Genomic DNA, 20,729 nt, shown 5'->3' on the forward strand with positions numbered 1-20,729 from the left:
TTCCTTTTTTTGAGACGGAGTTTCACTCTGTTGCCCAGGCTGGAGTGCAGTGGCGGGATCTCAGCTCATCGCAGCCTCTGTCTCCCGGGTTCAAGTGATTCTCCTGCCTCAGCCTCCCAGGTAGCTGGGATTACAGGCATGCACCACCACACTCAGCTAATTTTTGTATTTTTAGTAGAGACAGGGTTTCACCATTTGAGCCAGGCTGGTCTCAAACTCCTGACCTCAGTTGTTCCACCTGCCTTGGCCTCCCAAAGTGCTGGGATTACAGGTGTGAGCCACCGTGCCCAGCCTCCTTTTTTTTCAATTTGAGACGGAGTTTCGTTCTTTCGCCCAGGCTGGAGTAAAGTGGTGCAATCTTGGCTCACTGCAACCTCCGCCCTGCGCCCCCCCAGCCCCGCCCCCCGGGTTCAAGCAATTCCCCTGCCTCAGCCTCCCTAGCAGCTGGGATTACAGGCATGCGCCGTCATGCCCGACTAATTTTTGTATGTTTAGTAGAGACGGGGTTTTGCCATGTTGGCCAGGCAGACCTCAAACTCCTGACCTGAGGTGGTTCACCCGTCTCGGCCTCCCAAAGTGCTAGGATTACAGGCGTGAGCCACTGCGCCCAGCCTTTAGGTTTTATTTTCAATGAGAGTTTTTATTTTCCATTACACATAACTGTCTTTTTAAAAAATATTTACAAGTGCTAGGTAATTTCATCTTCCACTATTCCCCCAAAATACTTCAAAATATAGGATTTTAGTCTCAATTCTTTTTTCTCATCTACAAACTGTTATAATTTTACCTGCTTGTTCATTCCAAAGGTTTGTTATCAGAGTCCAGTTACATAACATACTCTCTGAAAACCACAAAGTACTTTCCGAATGTGAGATAGTAGCAGTGCTATCATAATTTTGGTTCTGACTATAGCACAAATAGCTTTTAAAGATAGATTTACTTGAGCCATATATGTGGGTCCTCTACAAATAAGACTATTATTATTCTGGTGTCTTTTTCCATCGTTTTTAAGTTACAGGATAATTCCTCCCAGTAAAACTAGCCTCCAAAGGTTTTAATGGCAAAATCCAAGTATTCAAATCTATAATCAGCCTTTTAAGCAGGAACTTAAAATGACATGACAGTTTTAATTATCTTGTTCTTCGTCCAAGAGTCAAGTAGTAGGCATGAGTACACTTTTTACATGGCTTATGGCTTTACATTATCTTCTACCAAATAGCTGTTTTGTACTTAATAGGCCTAGTTTCTGTAACCCATTTGGAACTTCCCCCATCAGCTGTCGAAAGGCTTCAAGTTGAGAAACACTGCACTGTGGCTTCTTCAAATGGCTTTTCTTTTTTGAGATAGGGTCTCAATGTCACCCAGGCTGGAGTGCAGTGGCGCCATCATGGCTCACTGCAGCCTCGACTTCCTGGGCTCAAGCCATCCCCCTATCTCTCAGTCTCCCAAGTAGCTGGGACTACAGGCTCGCGCCACTGCACCTAGCTAATTTTTATATTTTTTGGAGAGACGGGGTTTTGCCATGTTGCTCAGGCTGATCTTTAACTCTTGGGCTCAAGCGATCCACCTGCCTTAGCCTCCCAAAATGCTAGGATTATAGGCGTGAACCACCACGCCAACCTCAAATGGCTTTCCTTTAAAATTTCTTGAGCCTAGTCCGAAGATAGTGAGTTATCTCAGTTGATTGTTCACAGTCAGTTACAGATTGAACTCCTTGTTCCACTCTTTTCCCCATTCTCACTACTGCACTTGACTATTCTTTAAAAAAAAGAAAAAAATTTCTGAAATGATCGGGGAAAAGCTGCTATAAATTTTATGAAGTTGAGAGTAGAAATTGAATGTTTACCATTTGGGGCCACATTTCAAGAACACTGAAGAATGGAAAGTGGGCATTAACTGAAGCAGACACCTCTTGAGGTAAGATTTGTGGAAGAAGAGGTTAAAGTGTGCCAGAAATTTGGGTTACCCTCCTCTAGAAAGAAATTCCAGTAATGGATCTGTTTAAGTGTTAAGGGAGCAGAAGAGAAGACGGTGAATGTACTTTAATATTTTGAATATTTTTAGAAATAGGAATTCTTGAGTCTCTTTTCTTTCTTCAGTCTTTTCCATTTCTTTTTCTTTTCTTTTTCACTGTAATTTCTGTGTTTCTGATACTGTGCTGTTTTAGATAACATTATGTTTACATCTTTCATCCCACTCCTTATCCCTTCAAAGGTCTGAGGAAAAAAAACCTGTCCCCTGGTGCGGTGGAATCGGATGTGAGAGGAATAACTGGGGTTGATCTATTTGGAACTACAGATGCAGTGGTGAAGCATGTACTAGAGGTACTTATCTTTATAGCCAGGGGCTGAATATGGGCTGTCATCTTGGGAAAGTCACAATATGTTGTTCATTTATTCATTCCTTCAACAAATATTTACAGAGTGCTTATTAAGTGCCAGGCACTGTTTGAGGTACTAGAAATCAAATTGTGCGTGAACCAACAGAGAAATGAAGCTTATGTGCCACCTGAGGGAGAGTCTTATTACCTTATAAACCCAGTGGGAAAGGGAGAAAGCCAGGCGTAGACCTCATCACCATCCCAAAGCAGAGCCCATTCTCAAGCTTTCTGTAAGGCAGGGCAGCAGGAAATTTAATCAGAGTTATCAAGAACCAGCCATGTGTAACTTTTGTGCAGGTCGGAAAACAAAAGCATAAGGGAAAGAAACTAGTTTTTCTTTTAAAAAATTATCTAATCTTCATAGCTACCCACTGAAGTAGATATTATTATCCCTGTTTAGCAGACAAAAAAAAAAAAGAGATTTAGAGAAATTAAGTGGTCTACCAAAATCTACATATATCTAGTAAATAAATGTAAGAAATAAGATTTGAATTTGGATCTGACTCCAAAACCCAGGTGCTTTTTGCTGCATCATGATACATCTCAATAATACTGCTAATTCAAAACTGCCTTATCCAGGATTCTGTCACAATATACCATATAACTGTATAAATAGGGTATACAGTATCTTAAAATCAGCAGTTCTTAAACTTTTTGGTCTGAAGATCTCTTTATACTCTTAAAATTTATTGAGGACCCCAAAGAGTTTTTGTTTATGTGGGTTATATCTGTCCATTTTTTACCACATTTTAGATTAAAACAACTTTTAAAAACATGAAATATATCAGCACACATTCTATTAGCTGTCAGAGCGATGATATCACATATCATGTGCTGGGAAACTCTATTGTATACTTATGAAAGAATAACAATGAAGAAGATAAATAAGCTGGGTGCAGTGGCTCACACCTGTAATCTCAGCACTTTGGGAGACCGAGGCCAGAGGATTACTTGAGGCCAGGAGTTTGAAACCAGCCTAGGCAACATAGCAAGACCTTGTCTCTACCAAAAAAAAAAAAAAAATTAGCTGGGCGTGGTGGTGCTCACTTGTAGTCCTTTGGGAGGCCGAGGTAGGAGAATCACTTGATCCTGGAAGTTTGAGACTTCAGGGAGCAATTAATATGATTGCACCACTACACTCCAGCCTGGGTGACACAGCAAGACCTCATCTTAAAAAAAAAAAAAAAAAAAGAATGAAGAAGACAAAGTCTTAGTAATATTATGAAAATAGTTTTTACCTTGCAAACTTCTTAAAATAATCTTGGAGCTCCTTCAAGACCAGACTGAGATTTCTGCATTAAGTTATAAAATTTTTCGGGCGGGTGCAGTGGCTCACGCCTGTAATCCCAGCACTTTGGGAGGCCGAGGCAAGTGGATCATGAGGCCGGGAGTTCAAGACCAGCCTGGCCAAGATGGTGAAACCCCATCTCTACTAAAAATACAAAAAAATTAGCCGGGTGTGGTGGTGGGTGCCTGTAATCCCAGCTACTTGGGAGGCTGAGGCAGAGAATTACTTGAACCCGGGAGGCAGAGGTTGCAGTGAGCTGAGATCGTGCCACTGCACTCCAGCCTGGGTGACAGAGCGAGACTCCATCTAAAAACAATAAAAAATAAAAAATAAAATTTGTCTGGAGATATTAATAATTATTTGTAGAAATAAGATAAAAATAGGCAAGTAAAAAACAAAGCAGAATATCCTAAATGCAAATGAGGCTGAGTTTAGGGGTTAGAAATATGTATTTGGAAATTCACATGAGAATTTGGGGTAATATTGGAGGACAGACATGGTAATTCTGATGCTCAAAATTTTAGAGCAGCGTAGTCTCTTGAATCTGTTCACATGAAGAATAAATCAGAGACATTTTTTACAACGAGTAGCTTGATTCATTGGTTTGCTTTGAGTAATGACTATAAAGATGTTTTAGAAGAACCACTCTTTTTCTACAGGGTCACGATCGTGGAGTAAACTGGGCTGCCTTCCACCCCACTATGCCCCTTATTGTATCTGGGGCAGATGATCGTCAAGTGAAGATCTGGCGTATGAATGGTGAGTGAACCGGTTACATTATCGCCATATCTGAGAAACTGCCAGCCAGCAAGGTAAAGTAGCTAGGTCTTCTGGACTCTGACCTATTTTTCTACCTTAGGTGATTAATTAATGCTAATCCCAGGAGCATAGAAATTATTTTACAAATAAAATATATCATCTTTACAATTTTTATGTGTACAGTTAAGTGGTAATAAATATATTTATATTCTGTTTTCCTCCATTTCCTCCTTCACCCTCCTTCCCATTCTGCTCTCGATCTTAATAATATCCACTTTTTAGCTTCCACATATGAGTGAGAACATGCCATATTCGTCTCTTTGTTCTTGCCTTAACATAATGGCCTCCAGTTCCATCCATTTTGCTGCAAATAACAGGATTTCATTCTTTTTAATAGCTGAATAATATTCCATTGTGTGTGTGTGTGTGTGTGTGTGCACGTGCGCATATGTAATTTTCTTTATTCATCCCTTGATGAGCACTTAAGTTGATTCCATATTTTGGCTATTGTAAATAGTGCTCCAATAAACAAACATGGGGATGCAGATACCGCTTTGATATATTTATTTCCTTTATTTGGATATATACCCAGTAGTGGAATTGCTGGATAATATGTTAGTTCTATTTTTAGTTTTTTGAGGAAAAAAACTATTCTCCATTGTGACTATACTAATTTACATTCCCACCAACAGTGCAGGAGGGTTCCCCTTTCTCCGTACCCTTGCCAGCATCTGTTATTGCCTGTCTTTTTGATACAAGCCATTTTACCTGTGGTGAAATGATATCTCATTGTGGATTTGATTCGCATGTCTTTTTTTCTATATATATGTATATATATTTCAGCCTCTGTGTTAAGGACACATTGATTTGCATTTCTCTGATAATTAGTGATGAGCATTTTGCCCAGACAATGTCCTGGGACATTTCCCCAATGTTTTCTTCTAGTAGTTTCATAGTTTCTGGTCTTAGATTGAAGTCTTTAATCCTTTTTTGATTTGATTTTTGTGTGTGGTGAGAGATAGGAGTTTCATTCTTCTGCATATAGTTACCCAGTTTTCCCAACACTTTATTGTATGTTCTTGGCACCTTTGTTAAACATGAGTTAGCTATAGATTTGTGGATTTATATCTGGGTCCTCTATTCTGTTCCATTGGTTTATGTGTCTGTTTCTGTGCCAGTACCACAGTGTTTTGGTTACTCTAGCTTTGTAGCAAATTTTGAAGTCAGGTAATGTGATGCCTCCATCTTTGTTCTTTTTGCTCAGAATTGCTTTGGCTATTTGGGGTCTTTTGTGCTGCCATATAAATTTTAGGATTTTTTTTCTGTTTCTGTGAAGAATGTCTTTGATATTTTGATGGGGAATACAATAAATCTGTAAATTACTTTAGGTAGTAATTTACCCTATCATTTTTACAATACTTTCAACCCACAAGCATGGACTATCTTTCCATTTTTGGGGGTCCTCTTCAACTTTTTTCATCAGAGTTTTATAGTTTTCCTTGTATGGCCCTTTCACTTCTTTGGTTAGAGTGATTCCTGGGCATTTTATATTTTTTGTAGTTACTATAAATGGGATTTCTTGATATTTTTTTCAGATTATTCACTATTGGCATATATAAATGCTACTGATATTTTGAGACAGGATCTCGCTCTGTTGCCCAGGCTGGAGTACAGTGGCTCAATCTTGGCTTACTGAAACCTCCCCCTCCCAGGTTCAAGTGATTCTCATACTTCAGCCTCTTGAGTAGCTGGGACTACAGATGCACACCACCACACCTGGCTAATTTTTGTACTTTTTTTAGAGACGAGGTTTCACCATGTTGGCCAAGCTGGTCTCGAACTCTTGACCTCAAGTGATCCGCCCACCTTGGCCTCCCAAAGTGCTGGGTTGATAGGCATGAGCCACTGCACCTGGTCATGCTACTGATTTTTGTATGTTGATTTTGTATCCCGCAGCTGGACTGAATTTATCATTTTGGTTGAGTCTTAGGTTTTTCTAGGTATATGATAATGTCATCTGTGAACAAGGGTAATTTTTCCAATTTGGTTGTCCTTTATTTGTTTCTCATACCTACTTGACCTGGCCAGGACTTCTAGTGTTTTGTCGAATAAAAGTGGTAAAAGTGGGCATCCTTGCCTTCTGGTCCGTAGAGAAAAGGTCTTCAATTTTTTACCATTAAGTATAATATTAGTTGTAAGTTTATCATATATGGCCTTTATTATTTTGAGGTATGCTCTTTCTCTACCCATGTTGATAATAACTTTTGTTATAAAGGGATGTTGAATTTTATCTAGTGTTTTTTCAGCATCTGTTTAACTATCATATGGTTTTTGTTTTTGATTTTGTTAATGTGATATATCATGTTTATTGATGTATATTGAACCATTCTTGCATCCCTGAAATGAATCCCACTTGATCTTAGTAAATGATCTTATCAGTATACCATTGAATTTGGTTTACTAATATTTTGTTGAGAATTTTTGCATCTGTGTTCATCAGTGATATCGGCCTGTAGTTTTCTCTTTTTGTGGTGTCCTTGTCTGGTTTTGTTATCAGAGTAATGCTGGCCTCATAGAATGAGTTTGAAAATATTCCCTCCTCTTCCTTTTTTTTTTTTTTTTTTTTAAGAGTTTGAATAGGATTGGCATTAATTCTTTAAATGTTTGGTAGAATTCAGCAGTAAAGCAGTCAGGTCCTGGGCTTTTCTTTGATGGGAGAATTTTTATTAAGGCTTTGATCTAGGCACTGGTTTTTAGAAGTTTTTCTATTTTATCGTGGTTCAATCTTTTTTTTTTTTTTTTGAGTTGGAGTCTCGCTGTGTTGCCTAGGCTGGAGTGCAGCAGGGCAATCTTAGCTCACTGCAGCCTCCACCTCCTGGGTTCAAACAATTCTCCTGCCTCAGCCTCCCAAGTAGCTGGGACTACAGGCTGTGCCACCATACCCAGCTAATTTTTATGTTTTTAGTAGAGACAGGGTTTTGCCATGTTGTCCAGGCTGGTCTTGAACACCTGACCTCAAGTGATCCACCTGTCTCCACCTCCCAAAGTGCTGGGATTACAGGCGTGGGCCACCATCCCTGGCCTCATGGTTCAATCTTTGTAGGTTGTATGTGTCTAGGAATATATCCATTTCTTGTAAGTTTTCTAGTGTGTTGGCATGTCATTCTCGTAATAGTTTCTAATGATTCTTTGTAATTCTGAGGTCTCAGTTGTTATGTTTCCTTTCTTATTTCTGATTTTATTTATTTGAATCTTCTCTCCTTTTTCCTTAGTTGGTCTAGCTAACGGTTTGTTGATACTATCTTTTCAAAAAGCAAGTGTTTCGTTTCATTGATAGTCTGTATTTTTTTTAGTATCAATTTTATTTCTGCTCTGATCTTTATTGTTTCTTTTCTTCTACTAATTTAGGGTTTGGCTTGTTTTTTATTTTCTAGGTCCTTGAGGTGCATCATTAGATTGTTCATTTGGAGTCTTTCCTTTTTTTTTTTTTTTTTGACATAGGTGTTTATGTTATAAACTTCATTCTTAGTACGGCTTTTGTCATATCCCATAAATTTTGTTACATTGTATTGCCATTTTCATTCGTTTCAAGCAATTTTTAAATTTCCTTCTTAATTTCTTCATTGATCCATTAGTCTTTCAGGAACATGTTGTTTAACTTATATGTGTTTGTATTTTCTGAGGTTCCTCTTGTTATGGATTTCTAGTTCTATTGTGTTCAGAAAAGATACTTAATATAATTTCTATTTTTTACAATTTTTTCAAGCTTGTTTTGTGGCCTAAAGTATAGTTTATTATGGAGAGTGTTCCATGTGCTGATGAAAAGAATATTCTGTAGCCGTTGGGTGAAATGTTCTGTAAATTGCAGTTAGGCCTATTAGATCTAGTATGTAGTTTAACTCCACTGTTTCTTTGTTGATTTACTGTATGGATGATCTGTCTGTTTTTGAGAGTGGGGTATTAGCTCTCCTGCTATTATCATATTGTAGTCTACCTCTCCTTTTGGATCTATTAGTGTTTGCTTTATATACTTGGGAGCTTTGGTGTTGGGTGCACAGATACTTATAATTGTTATTTCCTCTTGCTGAATTGACCCCTTTATCATTATATAGTGACCTTCTTTGTCTCTTTTTACAATCTTAGGTTTGGTAGTCTGTTTTATCTGATGTAAGTATAGCTACGCCTGCTCTTTTCTGGTTTCCAGTTTCATGGAATATCTCCCACTCCTTCGTTTTCAGTCTATGTGTGTCTGTATAGGTAAATGGGTTTCTTGAGGGCAGCATATAGTTAGGTCTTCTCTCTTTATCCGTTTAGCCACTCTATGCCTTTTAATTGAAGAATTGAGAGCATTTACATTCAGTGATATTATTGATAAGCAAGGACTTATTACTGCTGTTTTTTGCTTGTTTTCTGGTTTTGTTTTGTTTTTGTTTTTGTTTTTGAGGCTTCTCTCTTCCTTTTCTTACTGTCTTCTTTTGTGGTTAAGTGATTTTCTTTGGTAATATGTCTTAATTTGATGCTTTTTATTTTTAGTGAGTATATATTAATAGTTTTTGTGTTGTAATTACCATGAGATTCACAAAAAAAAATCTTATAGATAGAATAAGGTATTTTAAAGAGATGACAGCTTATCTTATATCACAAACACAAGAACAAAAACAAAGGCTAAAACACACTCAGAAATTATACATTTAAATCCATTTCCGTTCCTGCCTTTTTGACTATCTCTTTAACATGTTGCTATAGCTATTATTGCTTTTGATAGATTTGTCTTTTGGGCTTCATAGTAAAGTTATAAGTGGATTGCATACCACCATTATAGTAATATAGTCTTCTGGGTTTGTTTATGAACTTAATTTTACGTCTTGGGTTTTATATCTTGAAAAGTTTTCTTTTTGCACATTAGTGTTTTTTTTGTTTTTTGTTTTTTGGTTTTTTTTTTACAAATATTGTTTATTTTAATGAAGCTGGTACAGACAATGTCCATTTAAAACCCATATCCCAGGCCAAAAAGTACAAATAAAATCAAAAAGAGCAGTGTTCTGTTGTATTCATTTCTGCATGTATAGCTTTATTAATTGCTAATGAAAATTAGAACTTTTCTGGGATCTTCTGACAAGATTTTTAAAAAATCTTAAAATGCCTTTTCTTCAATGAAGCCATCTTTGGAGTTAGTCATTACTCTCACCTTATCTGTCGTCTTGACTTCAACCCGATATTCCTCTTCTTTTGGTCCAGACCCTCAAATTTTAAAAGTAGCTTGAAGTTAAGGAAAGGTCATTTTTCCACAGTTTCAGTTCTCTGAAAAACTTCCATCTCCCACTGAAAGTCACAGTCCAGGAGTGAGGTAATCACATGCTAGAACATCAGGGCCAATTGGCAAGTTATTATGAACGCTTGCATTGGTCAATCTTATTTATCACCACAAGCCTGAAAATGCAGTGTCCTGAAAAAGGTGGGCTCTCTGTGCACACATAATTTTTAAAAAGGAGAGGGTAATATGAAGGGGACTGAGGCTTGATCACCAAAAATCAGCACAATGAAAATAAACAATAATGAATAATGAGCACTAGAATTCAGATTACCAGATGTTTCAAAGAGATGGGGTGCCAGTTTTCAATTCCGTTTTTAACACCACATTACAAAATAACTATTTTTAAAAATGAGAAAGGACTGAGGGAAAAGAAAAAAAATAAAAAGAATATCTAAACTGTTGAATGACCCCCCATTTGTTCCTGATAAACTTCAATCACATCTTCTTCCTCCATTCCCAGTTCTTTTGGAGTATGATTATCAGCAATTCTCTGACCCTCAAAGAGAAACCTGAGTGAATTCATTGGAACGCCCTGTCTTTGACAGTATGATTCTTTGAGTTTCTTGAGATGTGTTGTCATTTTCACTTTGAAGTGAATCTCACTGCTATCCTGTCCAATGACTTTGAGTTTAATATATTCACCTTCCTTCTTATCCCCCAAGTCCTCAGTTGAAGGTTTTGCCTCCTGGTCAGACATGATGACAGTGGCTTCACCCGGGGGTCTCCGCACAGCAGCGGCCTCGGGTAAGCAGAACCTCACTCCGGGGTTTACAAATCCTTCTCCCTTCCCCACAGCACAACACCGCAGCTGCAGTAACTTCCGCTACCACATTAGTGTTTTTTTCTTTCAGATCGAAGAACTACTTTTAACACTTACTGTAAGATGGATCTGGTGGTGGTAAATTCTCACCTTTTGTTTGTATGGGAAAGACTATCCTTCATATTTGGAAAATAAAATAATCTTGCTGGGTACAGTATTCTTAGATGTCAGGTTTTTTTCTTTGAGCACTTGGAAAATGTCATTCCTCTCTCTCGGCCTGTATGGTTTGCATTGAAACATCTATTGCCAGACAAATTGGAGCTCCTTTATGTGTTCTTTGCTTCTTTTCTGTTGTGTATTTTAGGATCCTTTCTTTGTCCTTGACTTTTGAGAGTTTGACTTTTATATGCCTTAGGGTAGTCTTACTTGGGTTGGACCTGTTTGGTGTTCTCAGGCCTTCCTGTACCTGGATATTTCTTCCTCAAGTTTTGGAAAATTTTCTGTAATTATTTCTTTGAATAAGCTTTCTACCCTTGCTCTTGCTTAGCTCCCTCTTGAAAACCAATCATTCTTTTTTTTTTTGAGACAGAATTTCGCTGTTGTTGGCCAGGCTGGAGTGCAATGGTGCGATCTCAGCTCACCATGACCTCCGCCTCCCGAGTTCAAGTGATTCTCCTGCCTCAGCCTCCCGAGTAGCTGGGATTATAGGCATGCACCACCACACCCGGCTAATTTTGTATTTTTAGTAGAGACAGGGTTTCTCCATGTTGGTTAGGGTGGTTGCAAACTCCTGACCTTAGATGATCCGCCCACCTCAGCCTCCCAAAGTGCTGTGATTACAGGCATGAGCCACCACGCCAGCCAATCGTTCTTAAATTTGGTCTTTTGAGGCAATTTTCTGTATCTTGTAGTCTTGTAGGTAGTCTTTGTTCCTTTTCATTCTTTTTATTTTTTCCTCTGACTTCTTTTTTTTTCAAGACAGGGTCTTGCTCTGTCACCCAGGCTGGAGTGCAATGGTACAATCTCAGCTCACTGCAAGCTCCACCTCCCGGGTTCAAGTGATTCTCCTGCCTCAGCCTCCCAAGTAGCTGGTATTATAGGCATCCACCACCATGTCTGGCTAATTTTGGTATTTTTAGTAGAAACAGGGTTTCACCATGTCGGCCAGGCTGGTCTCAAACTCCTGACCTTGTGATCCACCCACCTCGGCCTCCCAAAGTGCTGGGATTACAGGTGTGAGCCACCATGCCAAGCCTGACTGTGTATTTTTCAAACAGCCAGTCTTTGAGCTCACTGATTTTTTTCCTCCACTTGGTCCAGTCTGCTATTCAGAGTCTCTAATGAGCTCTTCATTTCAGCAAATGTGTTTCTGTTTCAAGATTTCTGTTTGATTTATTTTCATTGTTTCAATCTCTTTGTTAAACTTCTCTGGTAAATTTCTTAATTGTTTTTCAGCCATCTCTTGGCGATAACAGGGTTTCCTTTAAACTACCAGTTTTAATTCTTGGTCAGAGATCACAAATTGCTGTCATTTTAGGGTCAGTCATTGTATTTTTGCTTTGTCCTTGTGGGGAGGTTATGGTTCCCTGTTTGCTATTGTTTATTTTGGGTATACACCTATGTCTTTGTATTGAAAGATTAGTTACTTATTCCAGTTTTCTCTGTTTGGCTTGCTTTGGTTTTTATTGGATATATTTGCTTAGCAAATCTGTACTGCGAGGTGACTTCCTCCTCTTTGGCTTTAGGTGACACCTTAAGTCCGGGTTCACCTTGGCTTTAGTAAATGACCAGAGCATTGTCCTGAATGGGGAGGTCCCAAAGGGATTATCCCAGCTGTGTGTCAAGGCTGGCTAGAGGTTCGTGTATGGGCAGACCTGTGGAATATACTTCCTGCAACGCAGTGCTGCTGAGCAGCCACTCTGATTTGGCATCTCCTTTGGCCAAGTAACAGAGCAGAGTTTCTGGGGCTGGGTGTGATAGTCTTGCCTCCCCCCTTTTTCTCTGCCTGTCCTCAGGGATATTTCCCCTTTCAGGCAGTCGTGATGCTTCCCATGGGTTAAGTCAAGGTTAGGTCTCCTGCCAGGGCACCCAGGAAGATGGGGAAGGTAGTTGACCACCTCAGTCTCACTTTTTCCAGTGTAGAAACCATGAGTTGGGGGAGGGCCATTGCAGATGTGGAAATCAGATGCTCTTACCATCTGCTCAGAGTTTTTTCATCTCTCTGTGGCCCCAGGAACTGTCCCATTGTCATATTTGAGTTCTGGGTTGTTGCTGATGAAAATCTCAGCACTGTATATTTGTTTTGGGTTTTCTGTGGAGGGGAGTGAAGCCAGCTTGCTTCTATACCACTGTTTTGAAACTGAAAGTATTCCTTCTTTCCCTTTTTTCCTGTGGTGGTACCCTTATTTTGAGGAGTATGAACATAGAATTCATCCATTCATTTGACAAATATTTATTGAGTACCTCCTTTGTACTAGACTTTGTTTAAGGCTCTGGAGATACAGCGGTGACTAAAACAGATAAGGCCCCTGTCTGAAGGAGCTCATATTTGTTCTAAAATGGCAACTCCTAAAGTGGCAGGTCCCTGAAAAAAAGAAAAAATAACAAAAATTGAAAGGCCAGCTAGGACAGTTGTTATCAGGACAGATAAAACAGGATAAAGGGATGGAGAATGATGAAAAAGAGGTGTTTGTTTTTTTGAGACAGGGTCTTGCTCTGTTTCCCAGCCTGGAGTTCGGTGGTGCATTCACGGCTCACTGCCGTCTTGACCTTCTGGGCTTGGGCGATCCTCCCCCTCAGCCTCCTGAGTAGCTGGGACTACAAACGTGCGCCACAACACCCAGTTAATTTTTGTATTTTTTGTAGAGATGGGGTTTTTTACCATGTTGCCCAGGCTGATCTCGAACTCCTAGGCTCAAGTGATCCCCCTATCTTAGCCTCCCAAAGTTCTGGGATTACAGGTGTGAGCCACCATGTCTGGCCAAGAGAAGAGGTTTTATAATCAATAAGAGGGTCAGAATGAAAGAACCAAGACATGTAAAGATTAAGAGACTTAAATGAAGAAGATTGCCATATTAGAAAGAAGTTGGCAATTTAGCATTCTGTAATAGTACTTAGTTCTTGATGAAGAGGATGTCATATCTCCAAATCCTAAAGTTATAGTAGTAGGGAATTGTGATGACCTAATTCTTTTTGTCCTTCAGAATCAAAGGCATGGGAGGTTGATACCTGCCGGGGCCATTACAACAATGTATCTTGTGCTGTCTTCCACCCTCGCCAAGAGTTGATCCTCAGCAATTCTGAGGACAAGAGTATTCGAGTCTGGGATATGTCTAAGCGGTAAGGTAGTCATCAGTGTTGTGCGAACTTTCTCTTACTCTTTCTTTTAAAATTAGATTGGAATACTTCTTTATGTCTGTCATCATCTTCAGCATGTAGACAAATCAAATCATATATTATGAAAATTTGAAGAGACCTAGAGATCAGTCAACATTTACAAATTTTCCATCAAATAGAAATCTCCATGTATATTATTTTTTGCCTCTAAATTTAAACATGTTTTCTTCTTTCCCCTTTCCCCAGTTCTGTAGCTAGAGAAGTAAGAAATGCGGAATGAGGCCGGGCACGGTGGCTCATGCCTGTAATCCCAGCACTTGGGAGGCTGAGGCGGGTGGATCACGAGGTCAGGAGATTGAGACCATCCTGGCTAACACAATGAAACCCCATCTCTACTAAAAATACAAAAAATTAGCTGGGCGTGGTGGCAGGCGCCTGTAGTCCCAGCTACTCAGGAGGCTGAGGCAGGAGAATGGCATGAACCTGGGAGGCGGAGCTTGCAGTTAGCCGAGATCGCGCCACTGCACTCCAGCCTGGGCAATAGAGCGAGACTCCGTCTCGAAAAAAAAAAAAAAAATGCAGAATGAAAGCCATAAAATTATGCTGAAAAGGGGAAATCTATATATCATAATAATATGGTCAGTTTTGAAGTCTCCTCTTTTTGTTCCTTGGTAGAATTTATCACGACTACTGTTACTTAGGATATGCAGTTTACTCTCCCTGATTTACATTTTAATCAGCTTGCTGGCTTACCATTTAATATTCTTGTGTAGGATGGGCTAAGATTCCTAGGAAATTAATGTTTTTCTTTTTGTGTACCTTTTCTAGGACTGGGGTTCAGACTTTCCGCAGAGACCATGATCGTTTCTGGGTCCTAGCTGCTCACCCTAACCTTAACCTCTTTGCAGCAGGTAAGGGCCATTTTCTCTCTTTTCTTTGCTTAATTCAAAGTTTATAAGTCTTGAAAGTGATTATTAGCTTTGTCTCTAGTAAATGTATAGTAGGATGACAAGAAGAAGAAGGACTCTCAGAGCCACTTAGTTGAAGCTTTTCTCCTTTTTTTTCCTCCACTTTATATGTACATAAAATGATGTGTGGTGAAAAATGCTTTGAAGAAAAATTAAAGGTAAGGCAGATAGAGACGGATGAGTATGGGGACTGCTGCTTTATATTGGGTGGTTCAGAAAAGTGAAAGGGTATGAGGCAATGGGAACAGCAAATGCAGAGACTGTGTTGTGAGAAGTGCTTAGCATGTCACCATCACATGCTAAGGAACACCAAAGAGGCCAGTTGGAGCACAGTGAGTAAGGGACTGAGTAACAGGTGAGGTCTGGCCAGATCGTGTATTGCCTTCTATGCCATGGTTAGAACTTAAGATTTTATTCTGAATACATGGAAAGCCATTGGAAGGTTTTGGGCAGGAAAGTGACATGATCTGGTTTATATTTGGAGAGCAGACAGTAGGAGAACAAGAGTGGAAGGGTTTTATAAGGGATGATGGTGCTAGTAGGGAAAGAGCAAAACATTTTAAAAAACAGAATCACAAAGAGTTTTTAACATTCATTTTTTCAGTAAATACTTTTTATACTCTTTTTATATGCTAGAGACTGGGAAAGGATGGAAATTATAATTTCTGCCTTCAGGGAATTCATGTTACAATGTGGGTGATAGACCTAAATGATTACAGTGCAGGATGATAAGTACTGTAATGGAGGTTTGTACAAAGCATTAGGGGAACACAGAAAAGGGCAGTGTGGATAGTGGCACTAAGTGTGGCAGTGTGAATAGTATTAGGAAAGGATTCACAGAGAATTATTTAAATAAAGATTCCAAGAATTGTGAGAATTTAGGCAAATAAGGGATGCATTCAGGTGTCTTGTCTTACAGATATAATCTTCATCCTTATGTATCTCCAATTTCCAGGTTTTTTTCTTGCCTACAGCTTAATTTTTTCTCCTCCTCTCCCTGTCCCCCAGGCCATGATGGTGGTATGATTGTGTTTAAGCTGGAACGGGAACGGCCAGCCTATGCTGTTCATGGCAATATGCTACACTATGTCAAGGACCGATTCTTACGACAGCTGGATTTCAACAGCTCCAAAGATGTAGCTGTGATGCAGTTGCGGAGGTAAATCGGACTTGTTTCTTTCCTCCAAACCCTCTCATCTGTCACCTGATACAACTCCCACAAACAAGACTCTTCTTTTCTTTCTTTCATTTATTTATTTTATTTATTTATTTTTTTTTTTGAGACGGAGTCTCGCTCTGTCGCCCAGGCTGGAGTGCAGTGGCGCGATCTCGGCTCACTGCATGCTCCGCCTCCCGGGTTCACACCATTCTCCTGCCTCAGCCTCCCAAGTACTGGGACTACAGGTGCCCGCCACCACGCCTGGCTAATTTTTTGTATTTTTTAGTAGAGACGGTTTCACCATGTTAGCCAGGATGGTCTCAATCTCCTGACCTCATGATCTGCCTGGCTTGGCCTCCCAAAGTGCTGGGATTACAGGCGTGAGCCACCGCGCCCAGCCTATTTATTTATTTTTAAATTTTTTTTTTTTGAGACGGAGTCTCACTCTGTCACCCAGGCTGGAGCGCAGTGATGCAACCTCAGCTCACTGCAACCTCCACCTCCTGGGTTCAAGCAATTCTCCTGCCTCAGTCTCCCAAGTAGCTGGGATTACAGGTGTGCACCACCACACCTGGCTAATTTTGTATTTTGAGTAGAGACAGGGTTTCGCCGTGTTGGTCAGGCTGGCCTTGAACTCCTGACCTTGTGATCCGCCCACCTCGGCCTCCCAAAGTTCTGGGATTGCAGGCGTGAGCCACCGCACCCAACCAAGACTCTTCTTTTAAATGACATTTTGGATCTCGTATTCTGTCACAGATGGAATCCCCATTAGATGAGCCCGCTCAGTTTAAACCCAATGAGTGAGGGAGGCAAGGAAGTGGTCATGAGTAGAATGATAGTTCCCTTCTTGAGAATGCTAGTGACCTTGTGGATGGAAAATCATTCTGCCACAATTTGCTGGGTCTCTTGCAAGCCAGAGGAAGTTTCTTGATAGAGAATGGCCCAAACTGGTAACAGAACTTTTCGCCTTTGTTTGGCATTTCTTTTCTTTAACTCTCCCTTGCCTTCCAGCAAAAAGCGCACAACTCTGAACCAGAATATATGTCCCTGGAAACTCTTAATTCTGAAGATACAATAACCTCTGGGATGCCTGGCAAAAGGAACTGTCCTTTTGAAAAGCCAGCTGCCTCAGCATGCTGAAACATTCATGGTGGCAAAATTTGGCATGAGGTTTTGATAACCACCCTTTAGCATCATTACAATAAAAAAATGGGTTTATGTGAACACTCCAAGGGACAGGAGAAACCAGCCAGAGACAAATCACATTATGTTACTGTGTGGTGTCCACTGCAATTACGTGTAGGAATTTGTATCCAAGCAGAACCAGTCCCACTCACTACAGTGAGTGTTAACCCTACCTACCTTCTGTTGAATAATTTGACTTCTACTATGGCTTACTTTTTAAAACTGTTTGTTCAAAGCTGAGCTAGGGAAGTTGCCAAGCCTTAAAGGAAGAGAATACAATATTTATTCATTTTATTCCTGATTATAAAAGTGATGAGTATATAGTGTAAAGATTGGATAAGTAGGAGGTGTGGGGGTGATTCCTTTCTTCCTTCTATTCTTATGCCTCTTCCCTGTTTTCTCCTTTTTCTATATATATCTCTAGTGGTTCCAAGTTTCCAGTATTCAATATGTCATACAATCCAGCAGAAAATGCAGTCCTGCTTTGTACAGTAAGTAACCTGTGGAGCCCTCCTAGGTTCTCCTCATTTTCCATAGGTCTCTTTCTTATGCCCTTAGGGAATCTTTAATGGCTTCTTAGAAACTATTTAATGGTCATTTTGTGAGAGCTGACACAGTGATCACTCAGAGACTCAAATCAGGTAGGTTTCAGTTGTCGTAAACATATTAAGCATTTGTGAACTGCCTATCTTTCATAAAGCTGAACTTAATGGAGCATCAGAATGAATGACCCAGATCACTAGAAATAATTTGGGAGAATGTTTAGACTATATATATATATCTCCTATGGAAAGAAAATGTTTACCTTGATCCCTTCCTTTGGGTGAAAATAGAAGAACTATTATTTTGAGAGGGAGTTCGTATCAGTGGGTTTGGCTTCAGAGTCATCAAAGACTCCTCTCTGTTTCTTGCAACAGAATTTGCAAAAAAAAAAAAAAAAAAGAAATGACATTCTAATTTTAGTGCCCTCGTGGCCAAGTTAAAAGGAATGAAGTTATATGTCTTTCCTCATATAACTATATTGTCTAATCTGTTCTTCAATATCTAGTAGTCCCATACTCTGACAGTTTTCTTGAGTGTTTTTTCTTTTCTTCTTTTTCCAATAAACATTTGCATTCCTATAGTGTCTTTTCTTTGATGTCTTTTTTTTTCCTTTCCAGCGGTTGAGTACTCAGTTGATGAGTCCTCAGGGTGGGGTACCAGAATATCAGGGTCCTAGTCTGTTAATTTGTGGAGTAGAGAGCATTTCTTACTTTCATTCAGATAATATCTGCATCTTTGGAGGATAAAGAAAATAAAGTGACATCAGTGCTGATGTGTTTGGCAAAGAGCCCTATAACTCATAGATGTAGAAACAGTCAAATGCCCTCTGGGTGAAGGGTAAGAAAAGTATGGTTTCAGATTGGTGTCTGTGCAATGGAACTGTTTTCTCTGTCAGAGTAAACTGGAAAACTGGTATCTTGGGTGCTTCTCACTAACATTTTAATTTCCCCTTTTCTTCTACAGAGAGCTAGCAATTTAGAGAATAGTACCTATGACCTGTACACCATCCCTAAAGATGCCGACTCCCAGAATCCTGATGGTAAGTGTTCTTTTTGTCTACCCCACTCTGCTTCCAGCTCTCCTCACCCACATCATAACTCCTCTTCAAGTTTTTCACATTCCATCCCCAAGCCATGGCCACATCACTCATGTCTGTTGGCAGGTGCTGCTGACAATTGCATCAGAGGCGACCATGGTGTGAAATATTCATGTTCCTCCTCCATTTTATTACCCCAGCTAGATATATATATTTTATAATTTGGTTATTAGAAACTCTCCATTTTCTCTTTCAGCACAGCATGTTATCCTAGTTTATTGTCAGTTGATATGACTTTCACCCTGGTAGTTTCATTTATTTAAAAATGTGGTTCCAATCTTATAATGCCTCATCCTGGGACTAGGGATTTATACTGTCCTATCCACATCCAGATCCGATTTGCTTCCTTTTGCATGTCAAAAAGATGAGGCTGCTAACAGCCCCACACCCCACCTGGGATCCCAGGATCCAGCTGAGACTCCTGCCTACCTCTTCCATCACCACCATCCCTTGTTGATGTCCTTGTGATTAGAACTTGCTGACAAAACATTCTCAGAATGGATTTGACTATTGCCTATGGTTCTTTCAGTGCACTTCCTCCAGCGGGTTTATGGCTAGTACCAGCTCAGAGATTTATTCTGCAGATCCCCACTCTTACTGGCATATTTTAATGATATTTTAGACCCCATCAACAGATTCCTAAGAAATAATTTGCTAGCTCTGTTTCTTTTGTGGGTGCCACTGGGTTATTATTGTTGCTAATCGATCTCCTCTCTTTTAAATGTGTTCATAGTGAGAGAAAGAAAAGATATTTGTATTTGGTATCCATAAGTCAAAGTCTCCCTTATAAATTAGTCAGTTAAGCCATTTCTGACTAAATCTTATGGTTTGGTACCTCCCAACTCAGCTCTTTGCTTTTTTTTTTTCCCCATCTGTGTTTACAATTAATAGAATTTAAAATATTTTCTTTTGTTTTATTACCACTTTTATTTTCTGTACTTCATTTTTTGAGGGAGATAATAATAAAGGAGCAGCCCAATGGTGGGCAACAGAGATGGGCTTGAATAATGCAGATTCCTGGTCCCTGGAAAACGGGAGTGTTGGTTTTGATAATAATTAGTTTCATAAATTGCCTGCCACTCCAGATGCCAGGGGCAAGACTGGCCAGCATGTTCTCTCCAGTTTTCTGCTGGTCTAATAGGTAAAAGAGTATTTTGATGCACCCTTCTGTTTATCCTTCTACAAGTTTCCCAGAGAATGGAGTGTCCATTTCAAAATTCTAATAAGCCACTGAACTGAGGAACATTTTGTAACTCTCTTCAGGGTGATAAGAATGGTCAGTTGACATTTACAGAGCAACAACTTGGTTCTAAATACCGCCCAGCACCAAGCTCTCCTGTCAAGATTTAGTTGGGAGTGCTCTGCCTCACCCTGCCCTACTAGGAAGTCTGCATTTGCATGTTAAAAGCAGCAGAGCAGCTGCATCCTGTGGAGGGGGTCCTATGACACAGGCTTGCTTTGCCGCAGCTTGGCCAGGGAGGCCCTGCTCGTTAGCTTGATGGAGTGTGCTGTCTCCCAAGATGGGCGGCCCTTCTGCCAGTACATGATGTTGGCTGAAATGCAACCACTTGGCCTAGAGAAAAGAGCCTTGGCAGGGGTGGTGGTTGGTGTTTGGAGGGGACTGGTGGGGAAAAGTCACTCAATAATAGCCCCAGGTTATGGCTGAATTAGTTAGGAAGCAGCTCAACTGGCAAAGCCAAGATGGCATCCAGCAAGACTGGCAGCTCCATGGCACCCGACTATGTCACCTGCCAGTGACTCACCACATGCTCCCACCCTTTGGTTTTGTTCTTCTCAGCGCCTGAAGGGAAACGATCCTCAGGCCTGACAGCCGTTTGGGTCGCTCGAAATCGGTTTGCTGTCCTAGATCGGATGCATTCGGTGAGTTAAGACTAAAAGCAGAAACTAATTTGGGGAGTGTGGTGGCAGTGGCCTGTGTAT

The 20,729-nt window shown here is 40.1% G+C and overlaps 2 protein-coding genes across 4 annotated transcripts in view; one reads left to right on the forward strand and one right to left on the reverse strand.

Annotated features, from left to right (window-relative positions):
• The window catches only part of COPA (COPI coat complex subunit alpha), a 53,899-nt gene that overhangs the window by 15,394 nt on the left and 17,776 nt on the right, over positions 1-20,729 (forward strand). For all 3 annotated transcript variants that reach the window (XM_003811879.5, XM_034938336.3, XM_055112609.2), the window contains 8 exons: positions 2,215-2,324; positions 4,328-4,427; positions 13,705-13,840; positions 14,666-14,748; positions 15,814-15,964; positions 17,574-17,640; positions 18,656-18,731; positions 20,587-20,669. In XM_003811879.5, coding sequence (XP_003811927.4) covers positions 2,215-2,324; positions 4,328-4,427; positions 13,705-13,840; positions 14,666-14,748; positions 15,814-15,964; positions 17,574-17,640; positions 18,656-18,731; positions 20,587-20,669 — 806 coding nt within the window. The remainder of the gene's footprint in view (positions 1-2,214; positions 2,325-4,327; positions 4,428-13,704; positions 13,841-14,665; positions 14,749-15,813; positions 15,965-17,573; positions 17,641-18,655; positions 18,732-20,586; positions 20,670-20,729) is intronic.
• On the reverse strand, positions 7,686-10,563 carry LOC103785019 (small ubiquitin-related modifier 1-like). The gene has a single exon (XM_055112617.2). The coding sequence runs from the start codon at positions 10,436-10,438 to the stop codon at positions 10,133-10,135; it is 306 nt and encodes a 101-aa protein (XP_054968592.2). The 5' UTR covers positions 10,439-10,563; the 3' UTR covers positions 7,686-10,132.

Source organism: Pan paniscus, chromosome 1 (genome assembly GCF_029289425.2).
Source record: "Pan paniscus chromosome 1, NHGRI_mPanPan1-v2.0_pri, whole genome shotgun sequence".
NCBI lineage: Eukaryota > Metazoa > Chordata > Mammalia > Primates > Hominidae > Pan > Pan paniscus.

What these genes read in the sequence shown, in the direction of transcription:
- LOC103785019 (XM_055112617.2), bottom strand. Translation starts at nt 10,438, where the DNA reads ATGTCTGACCAGGAGGCAAAACCTTCAACTGAGGACTTGGGGGATAAG.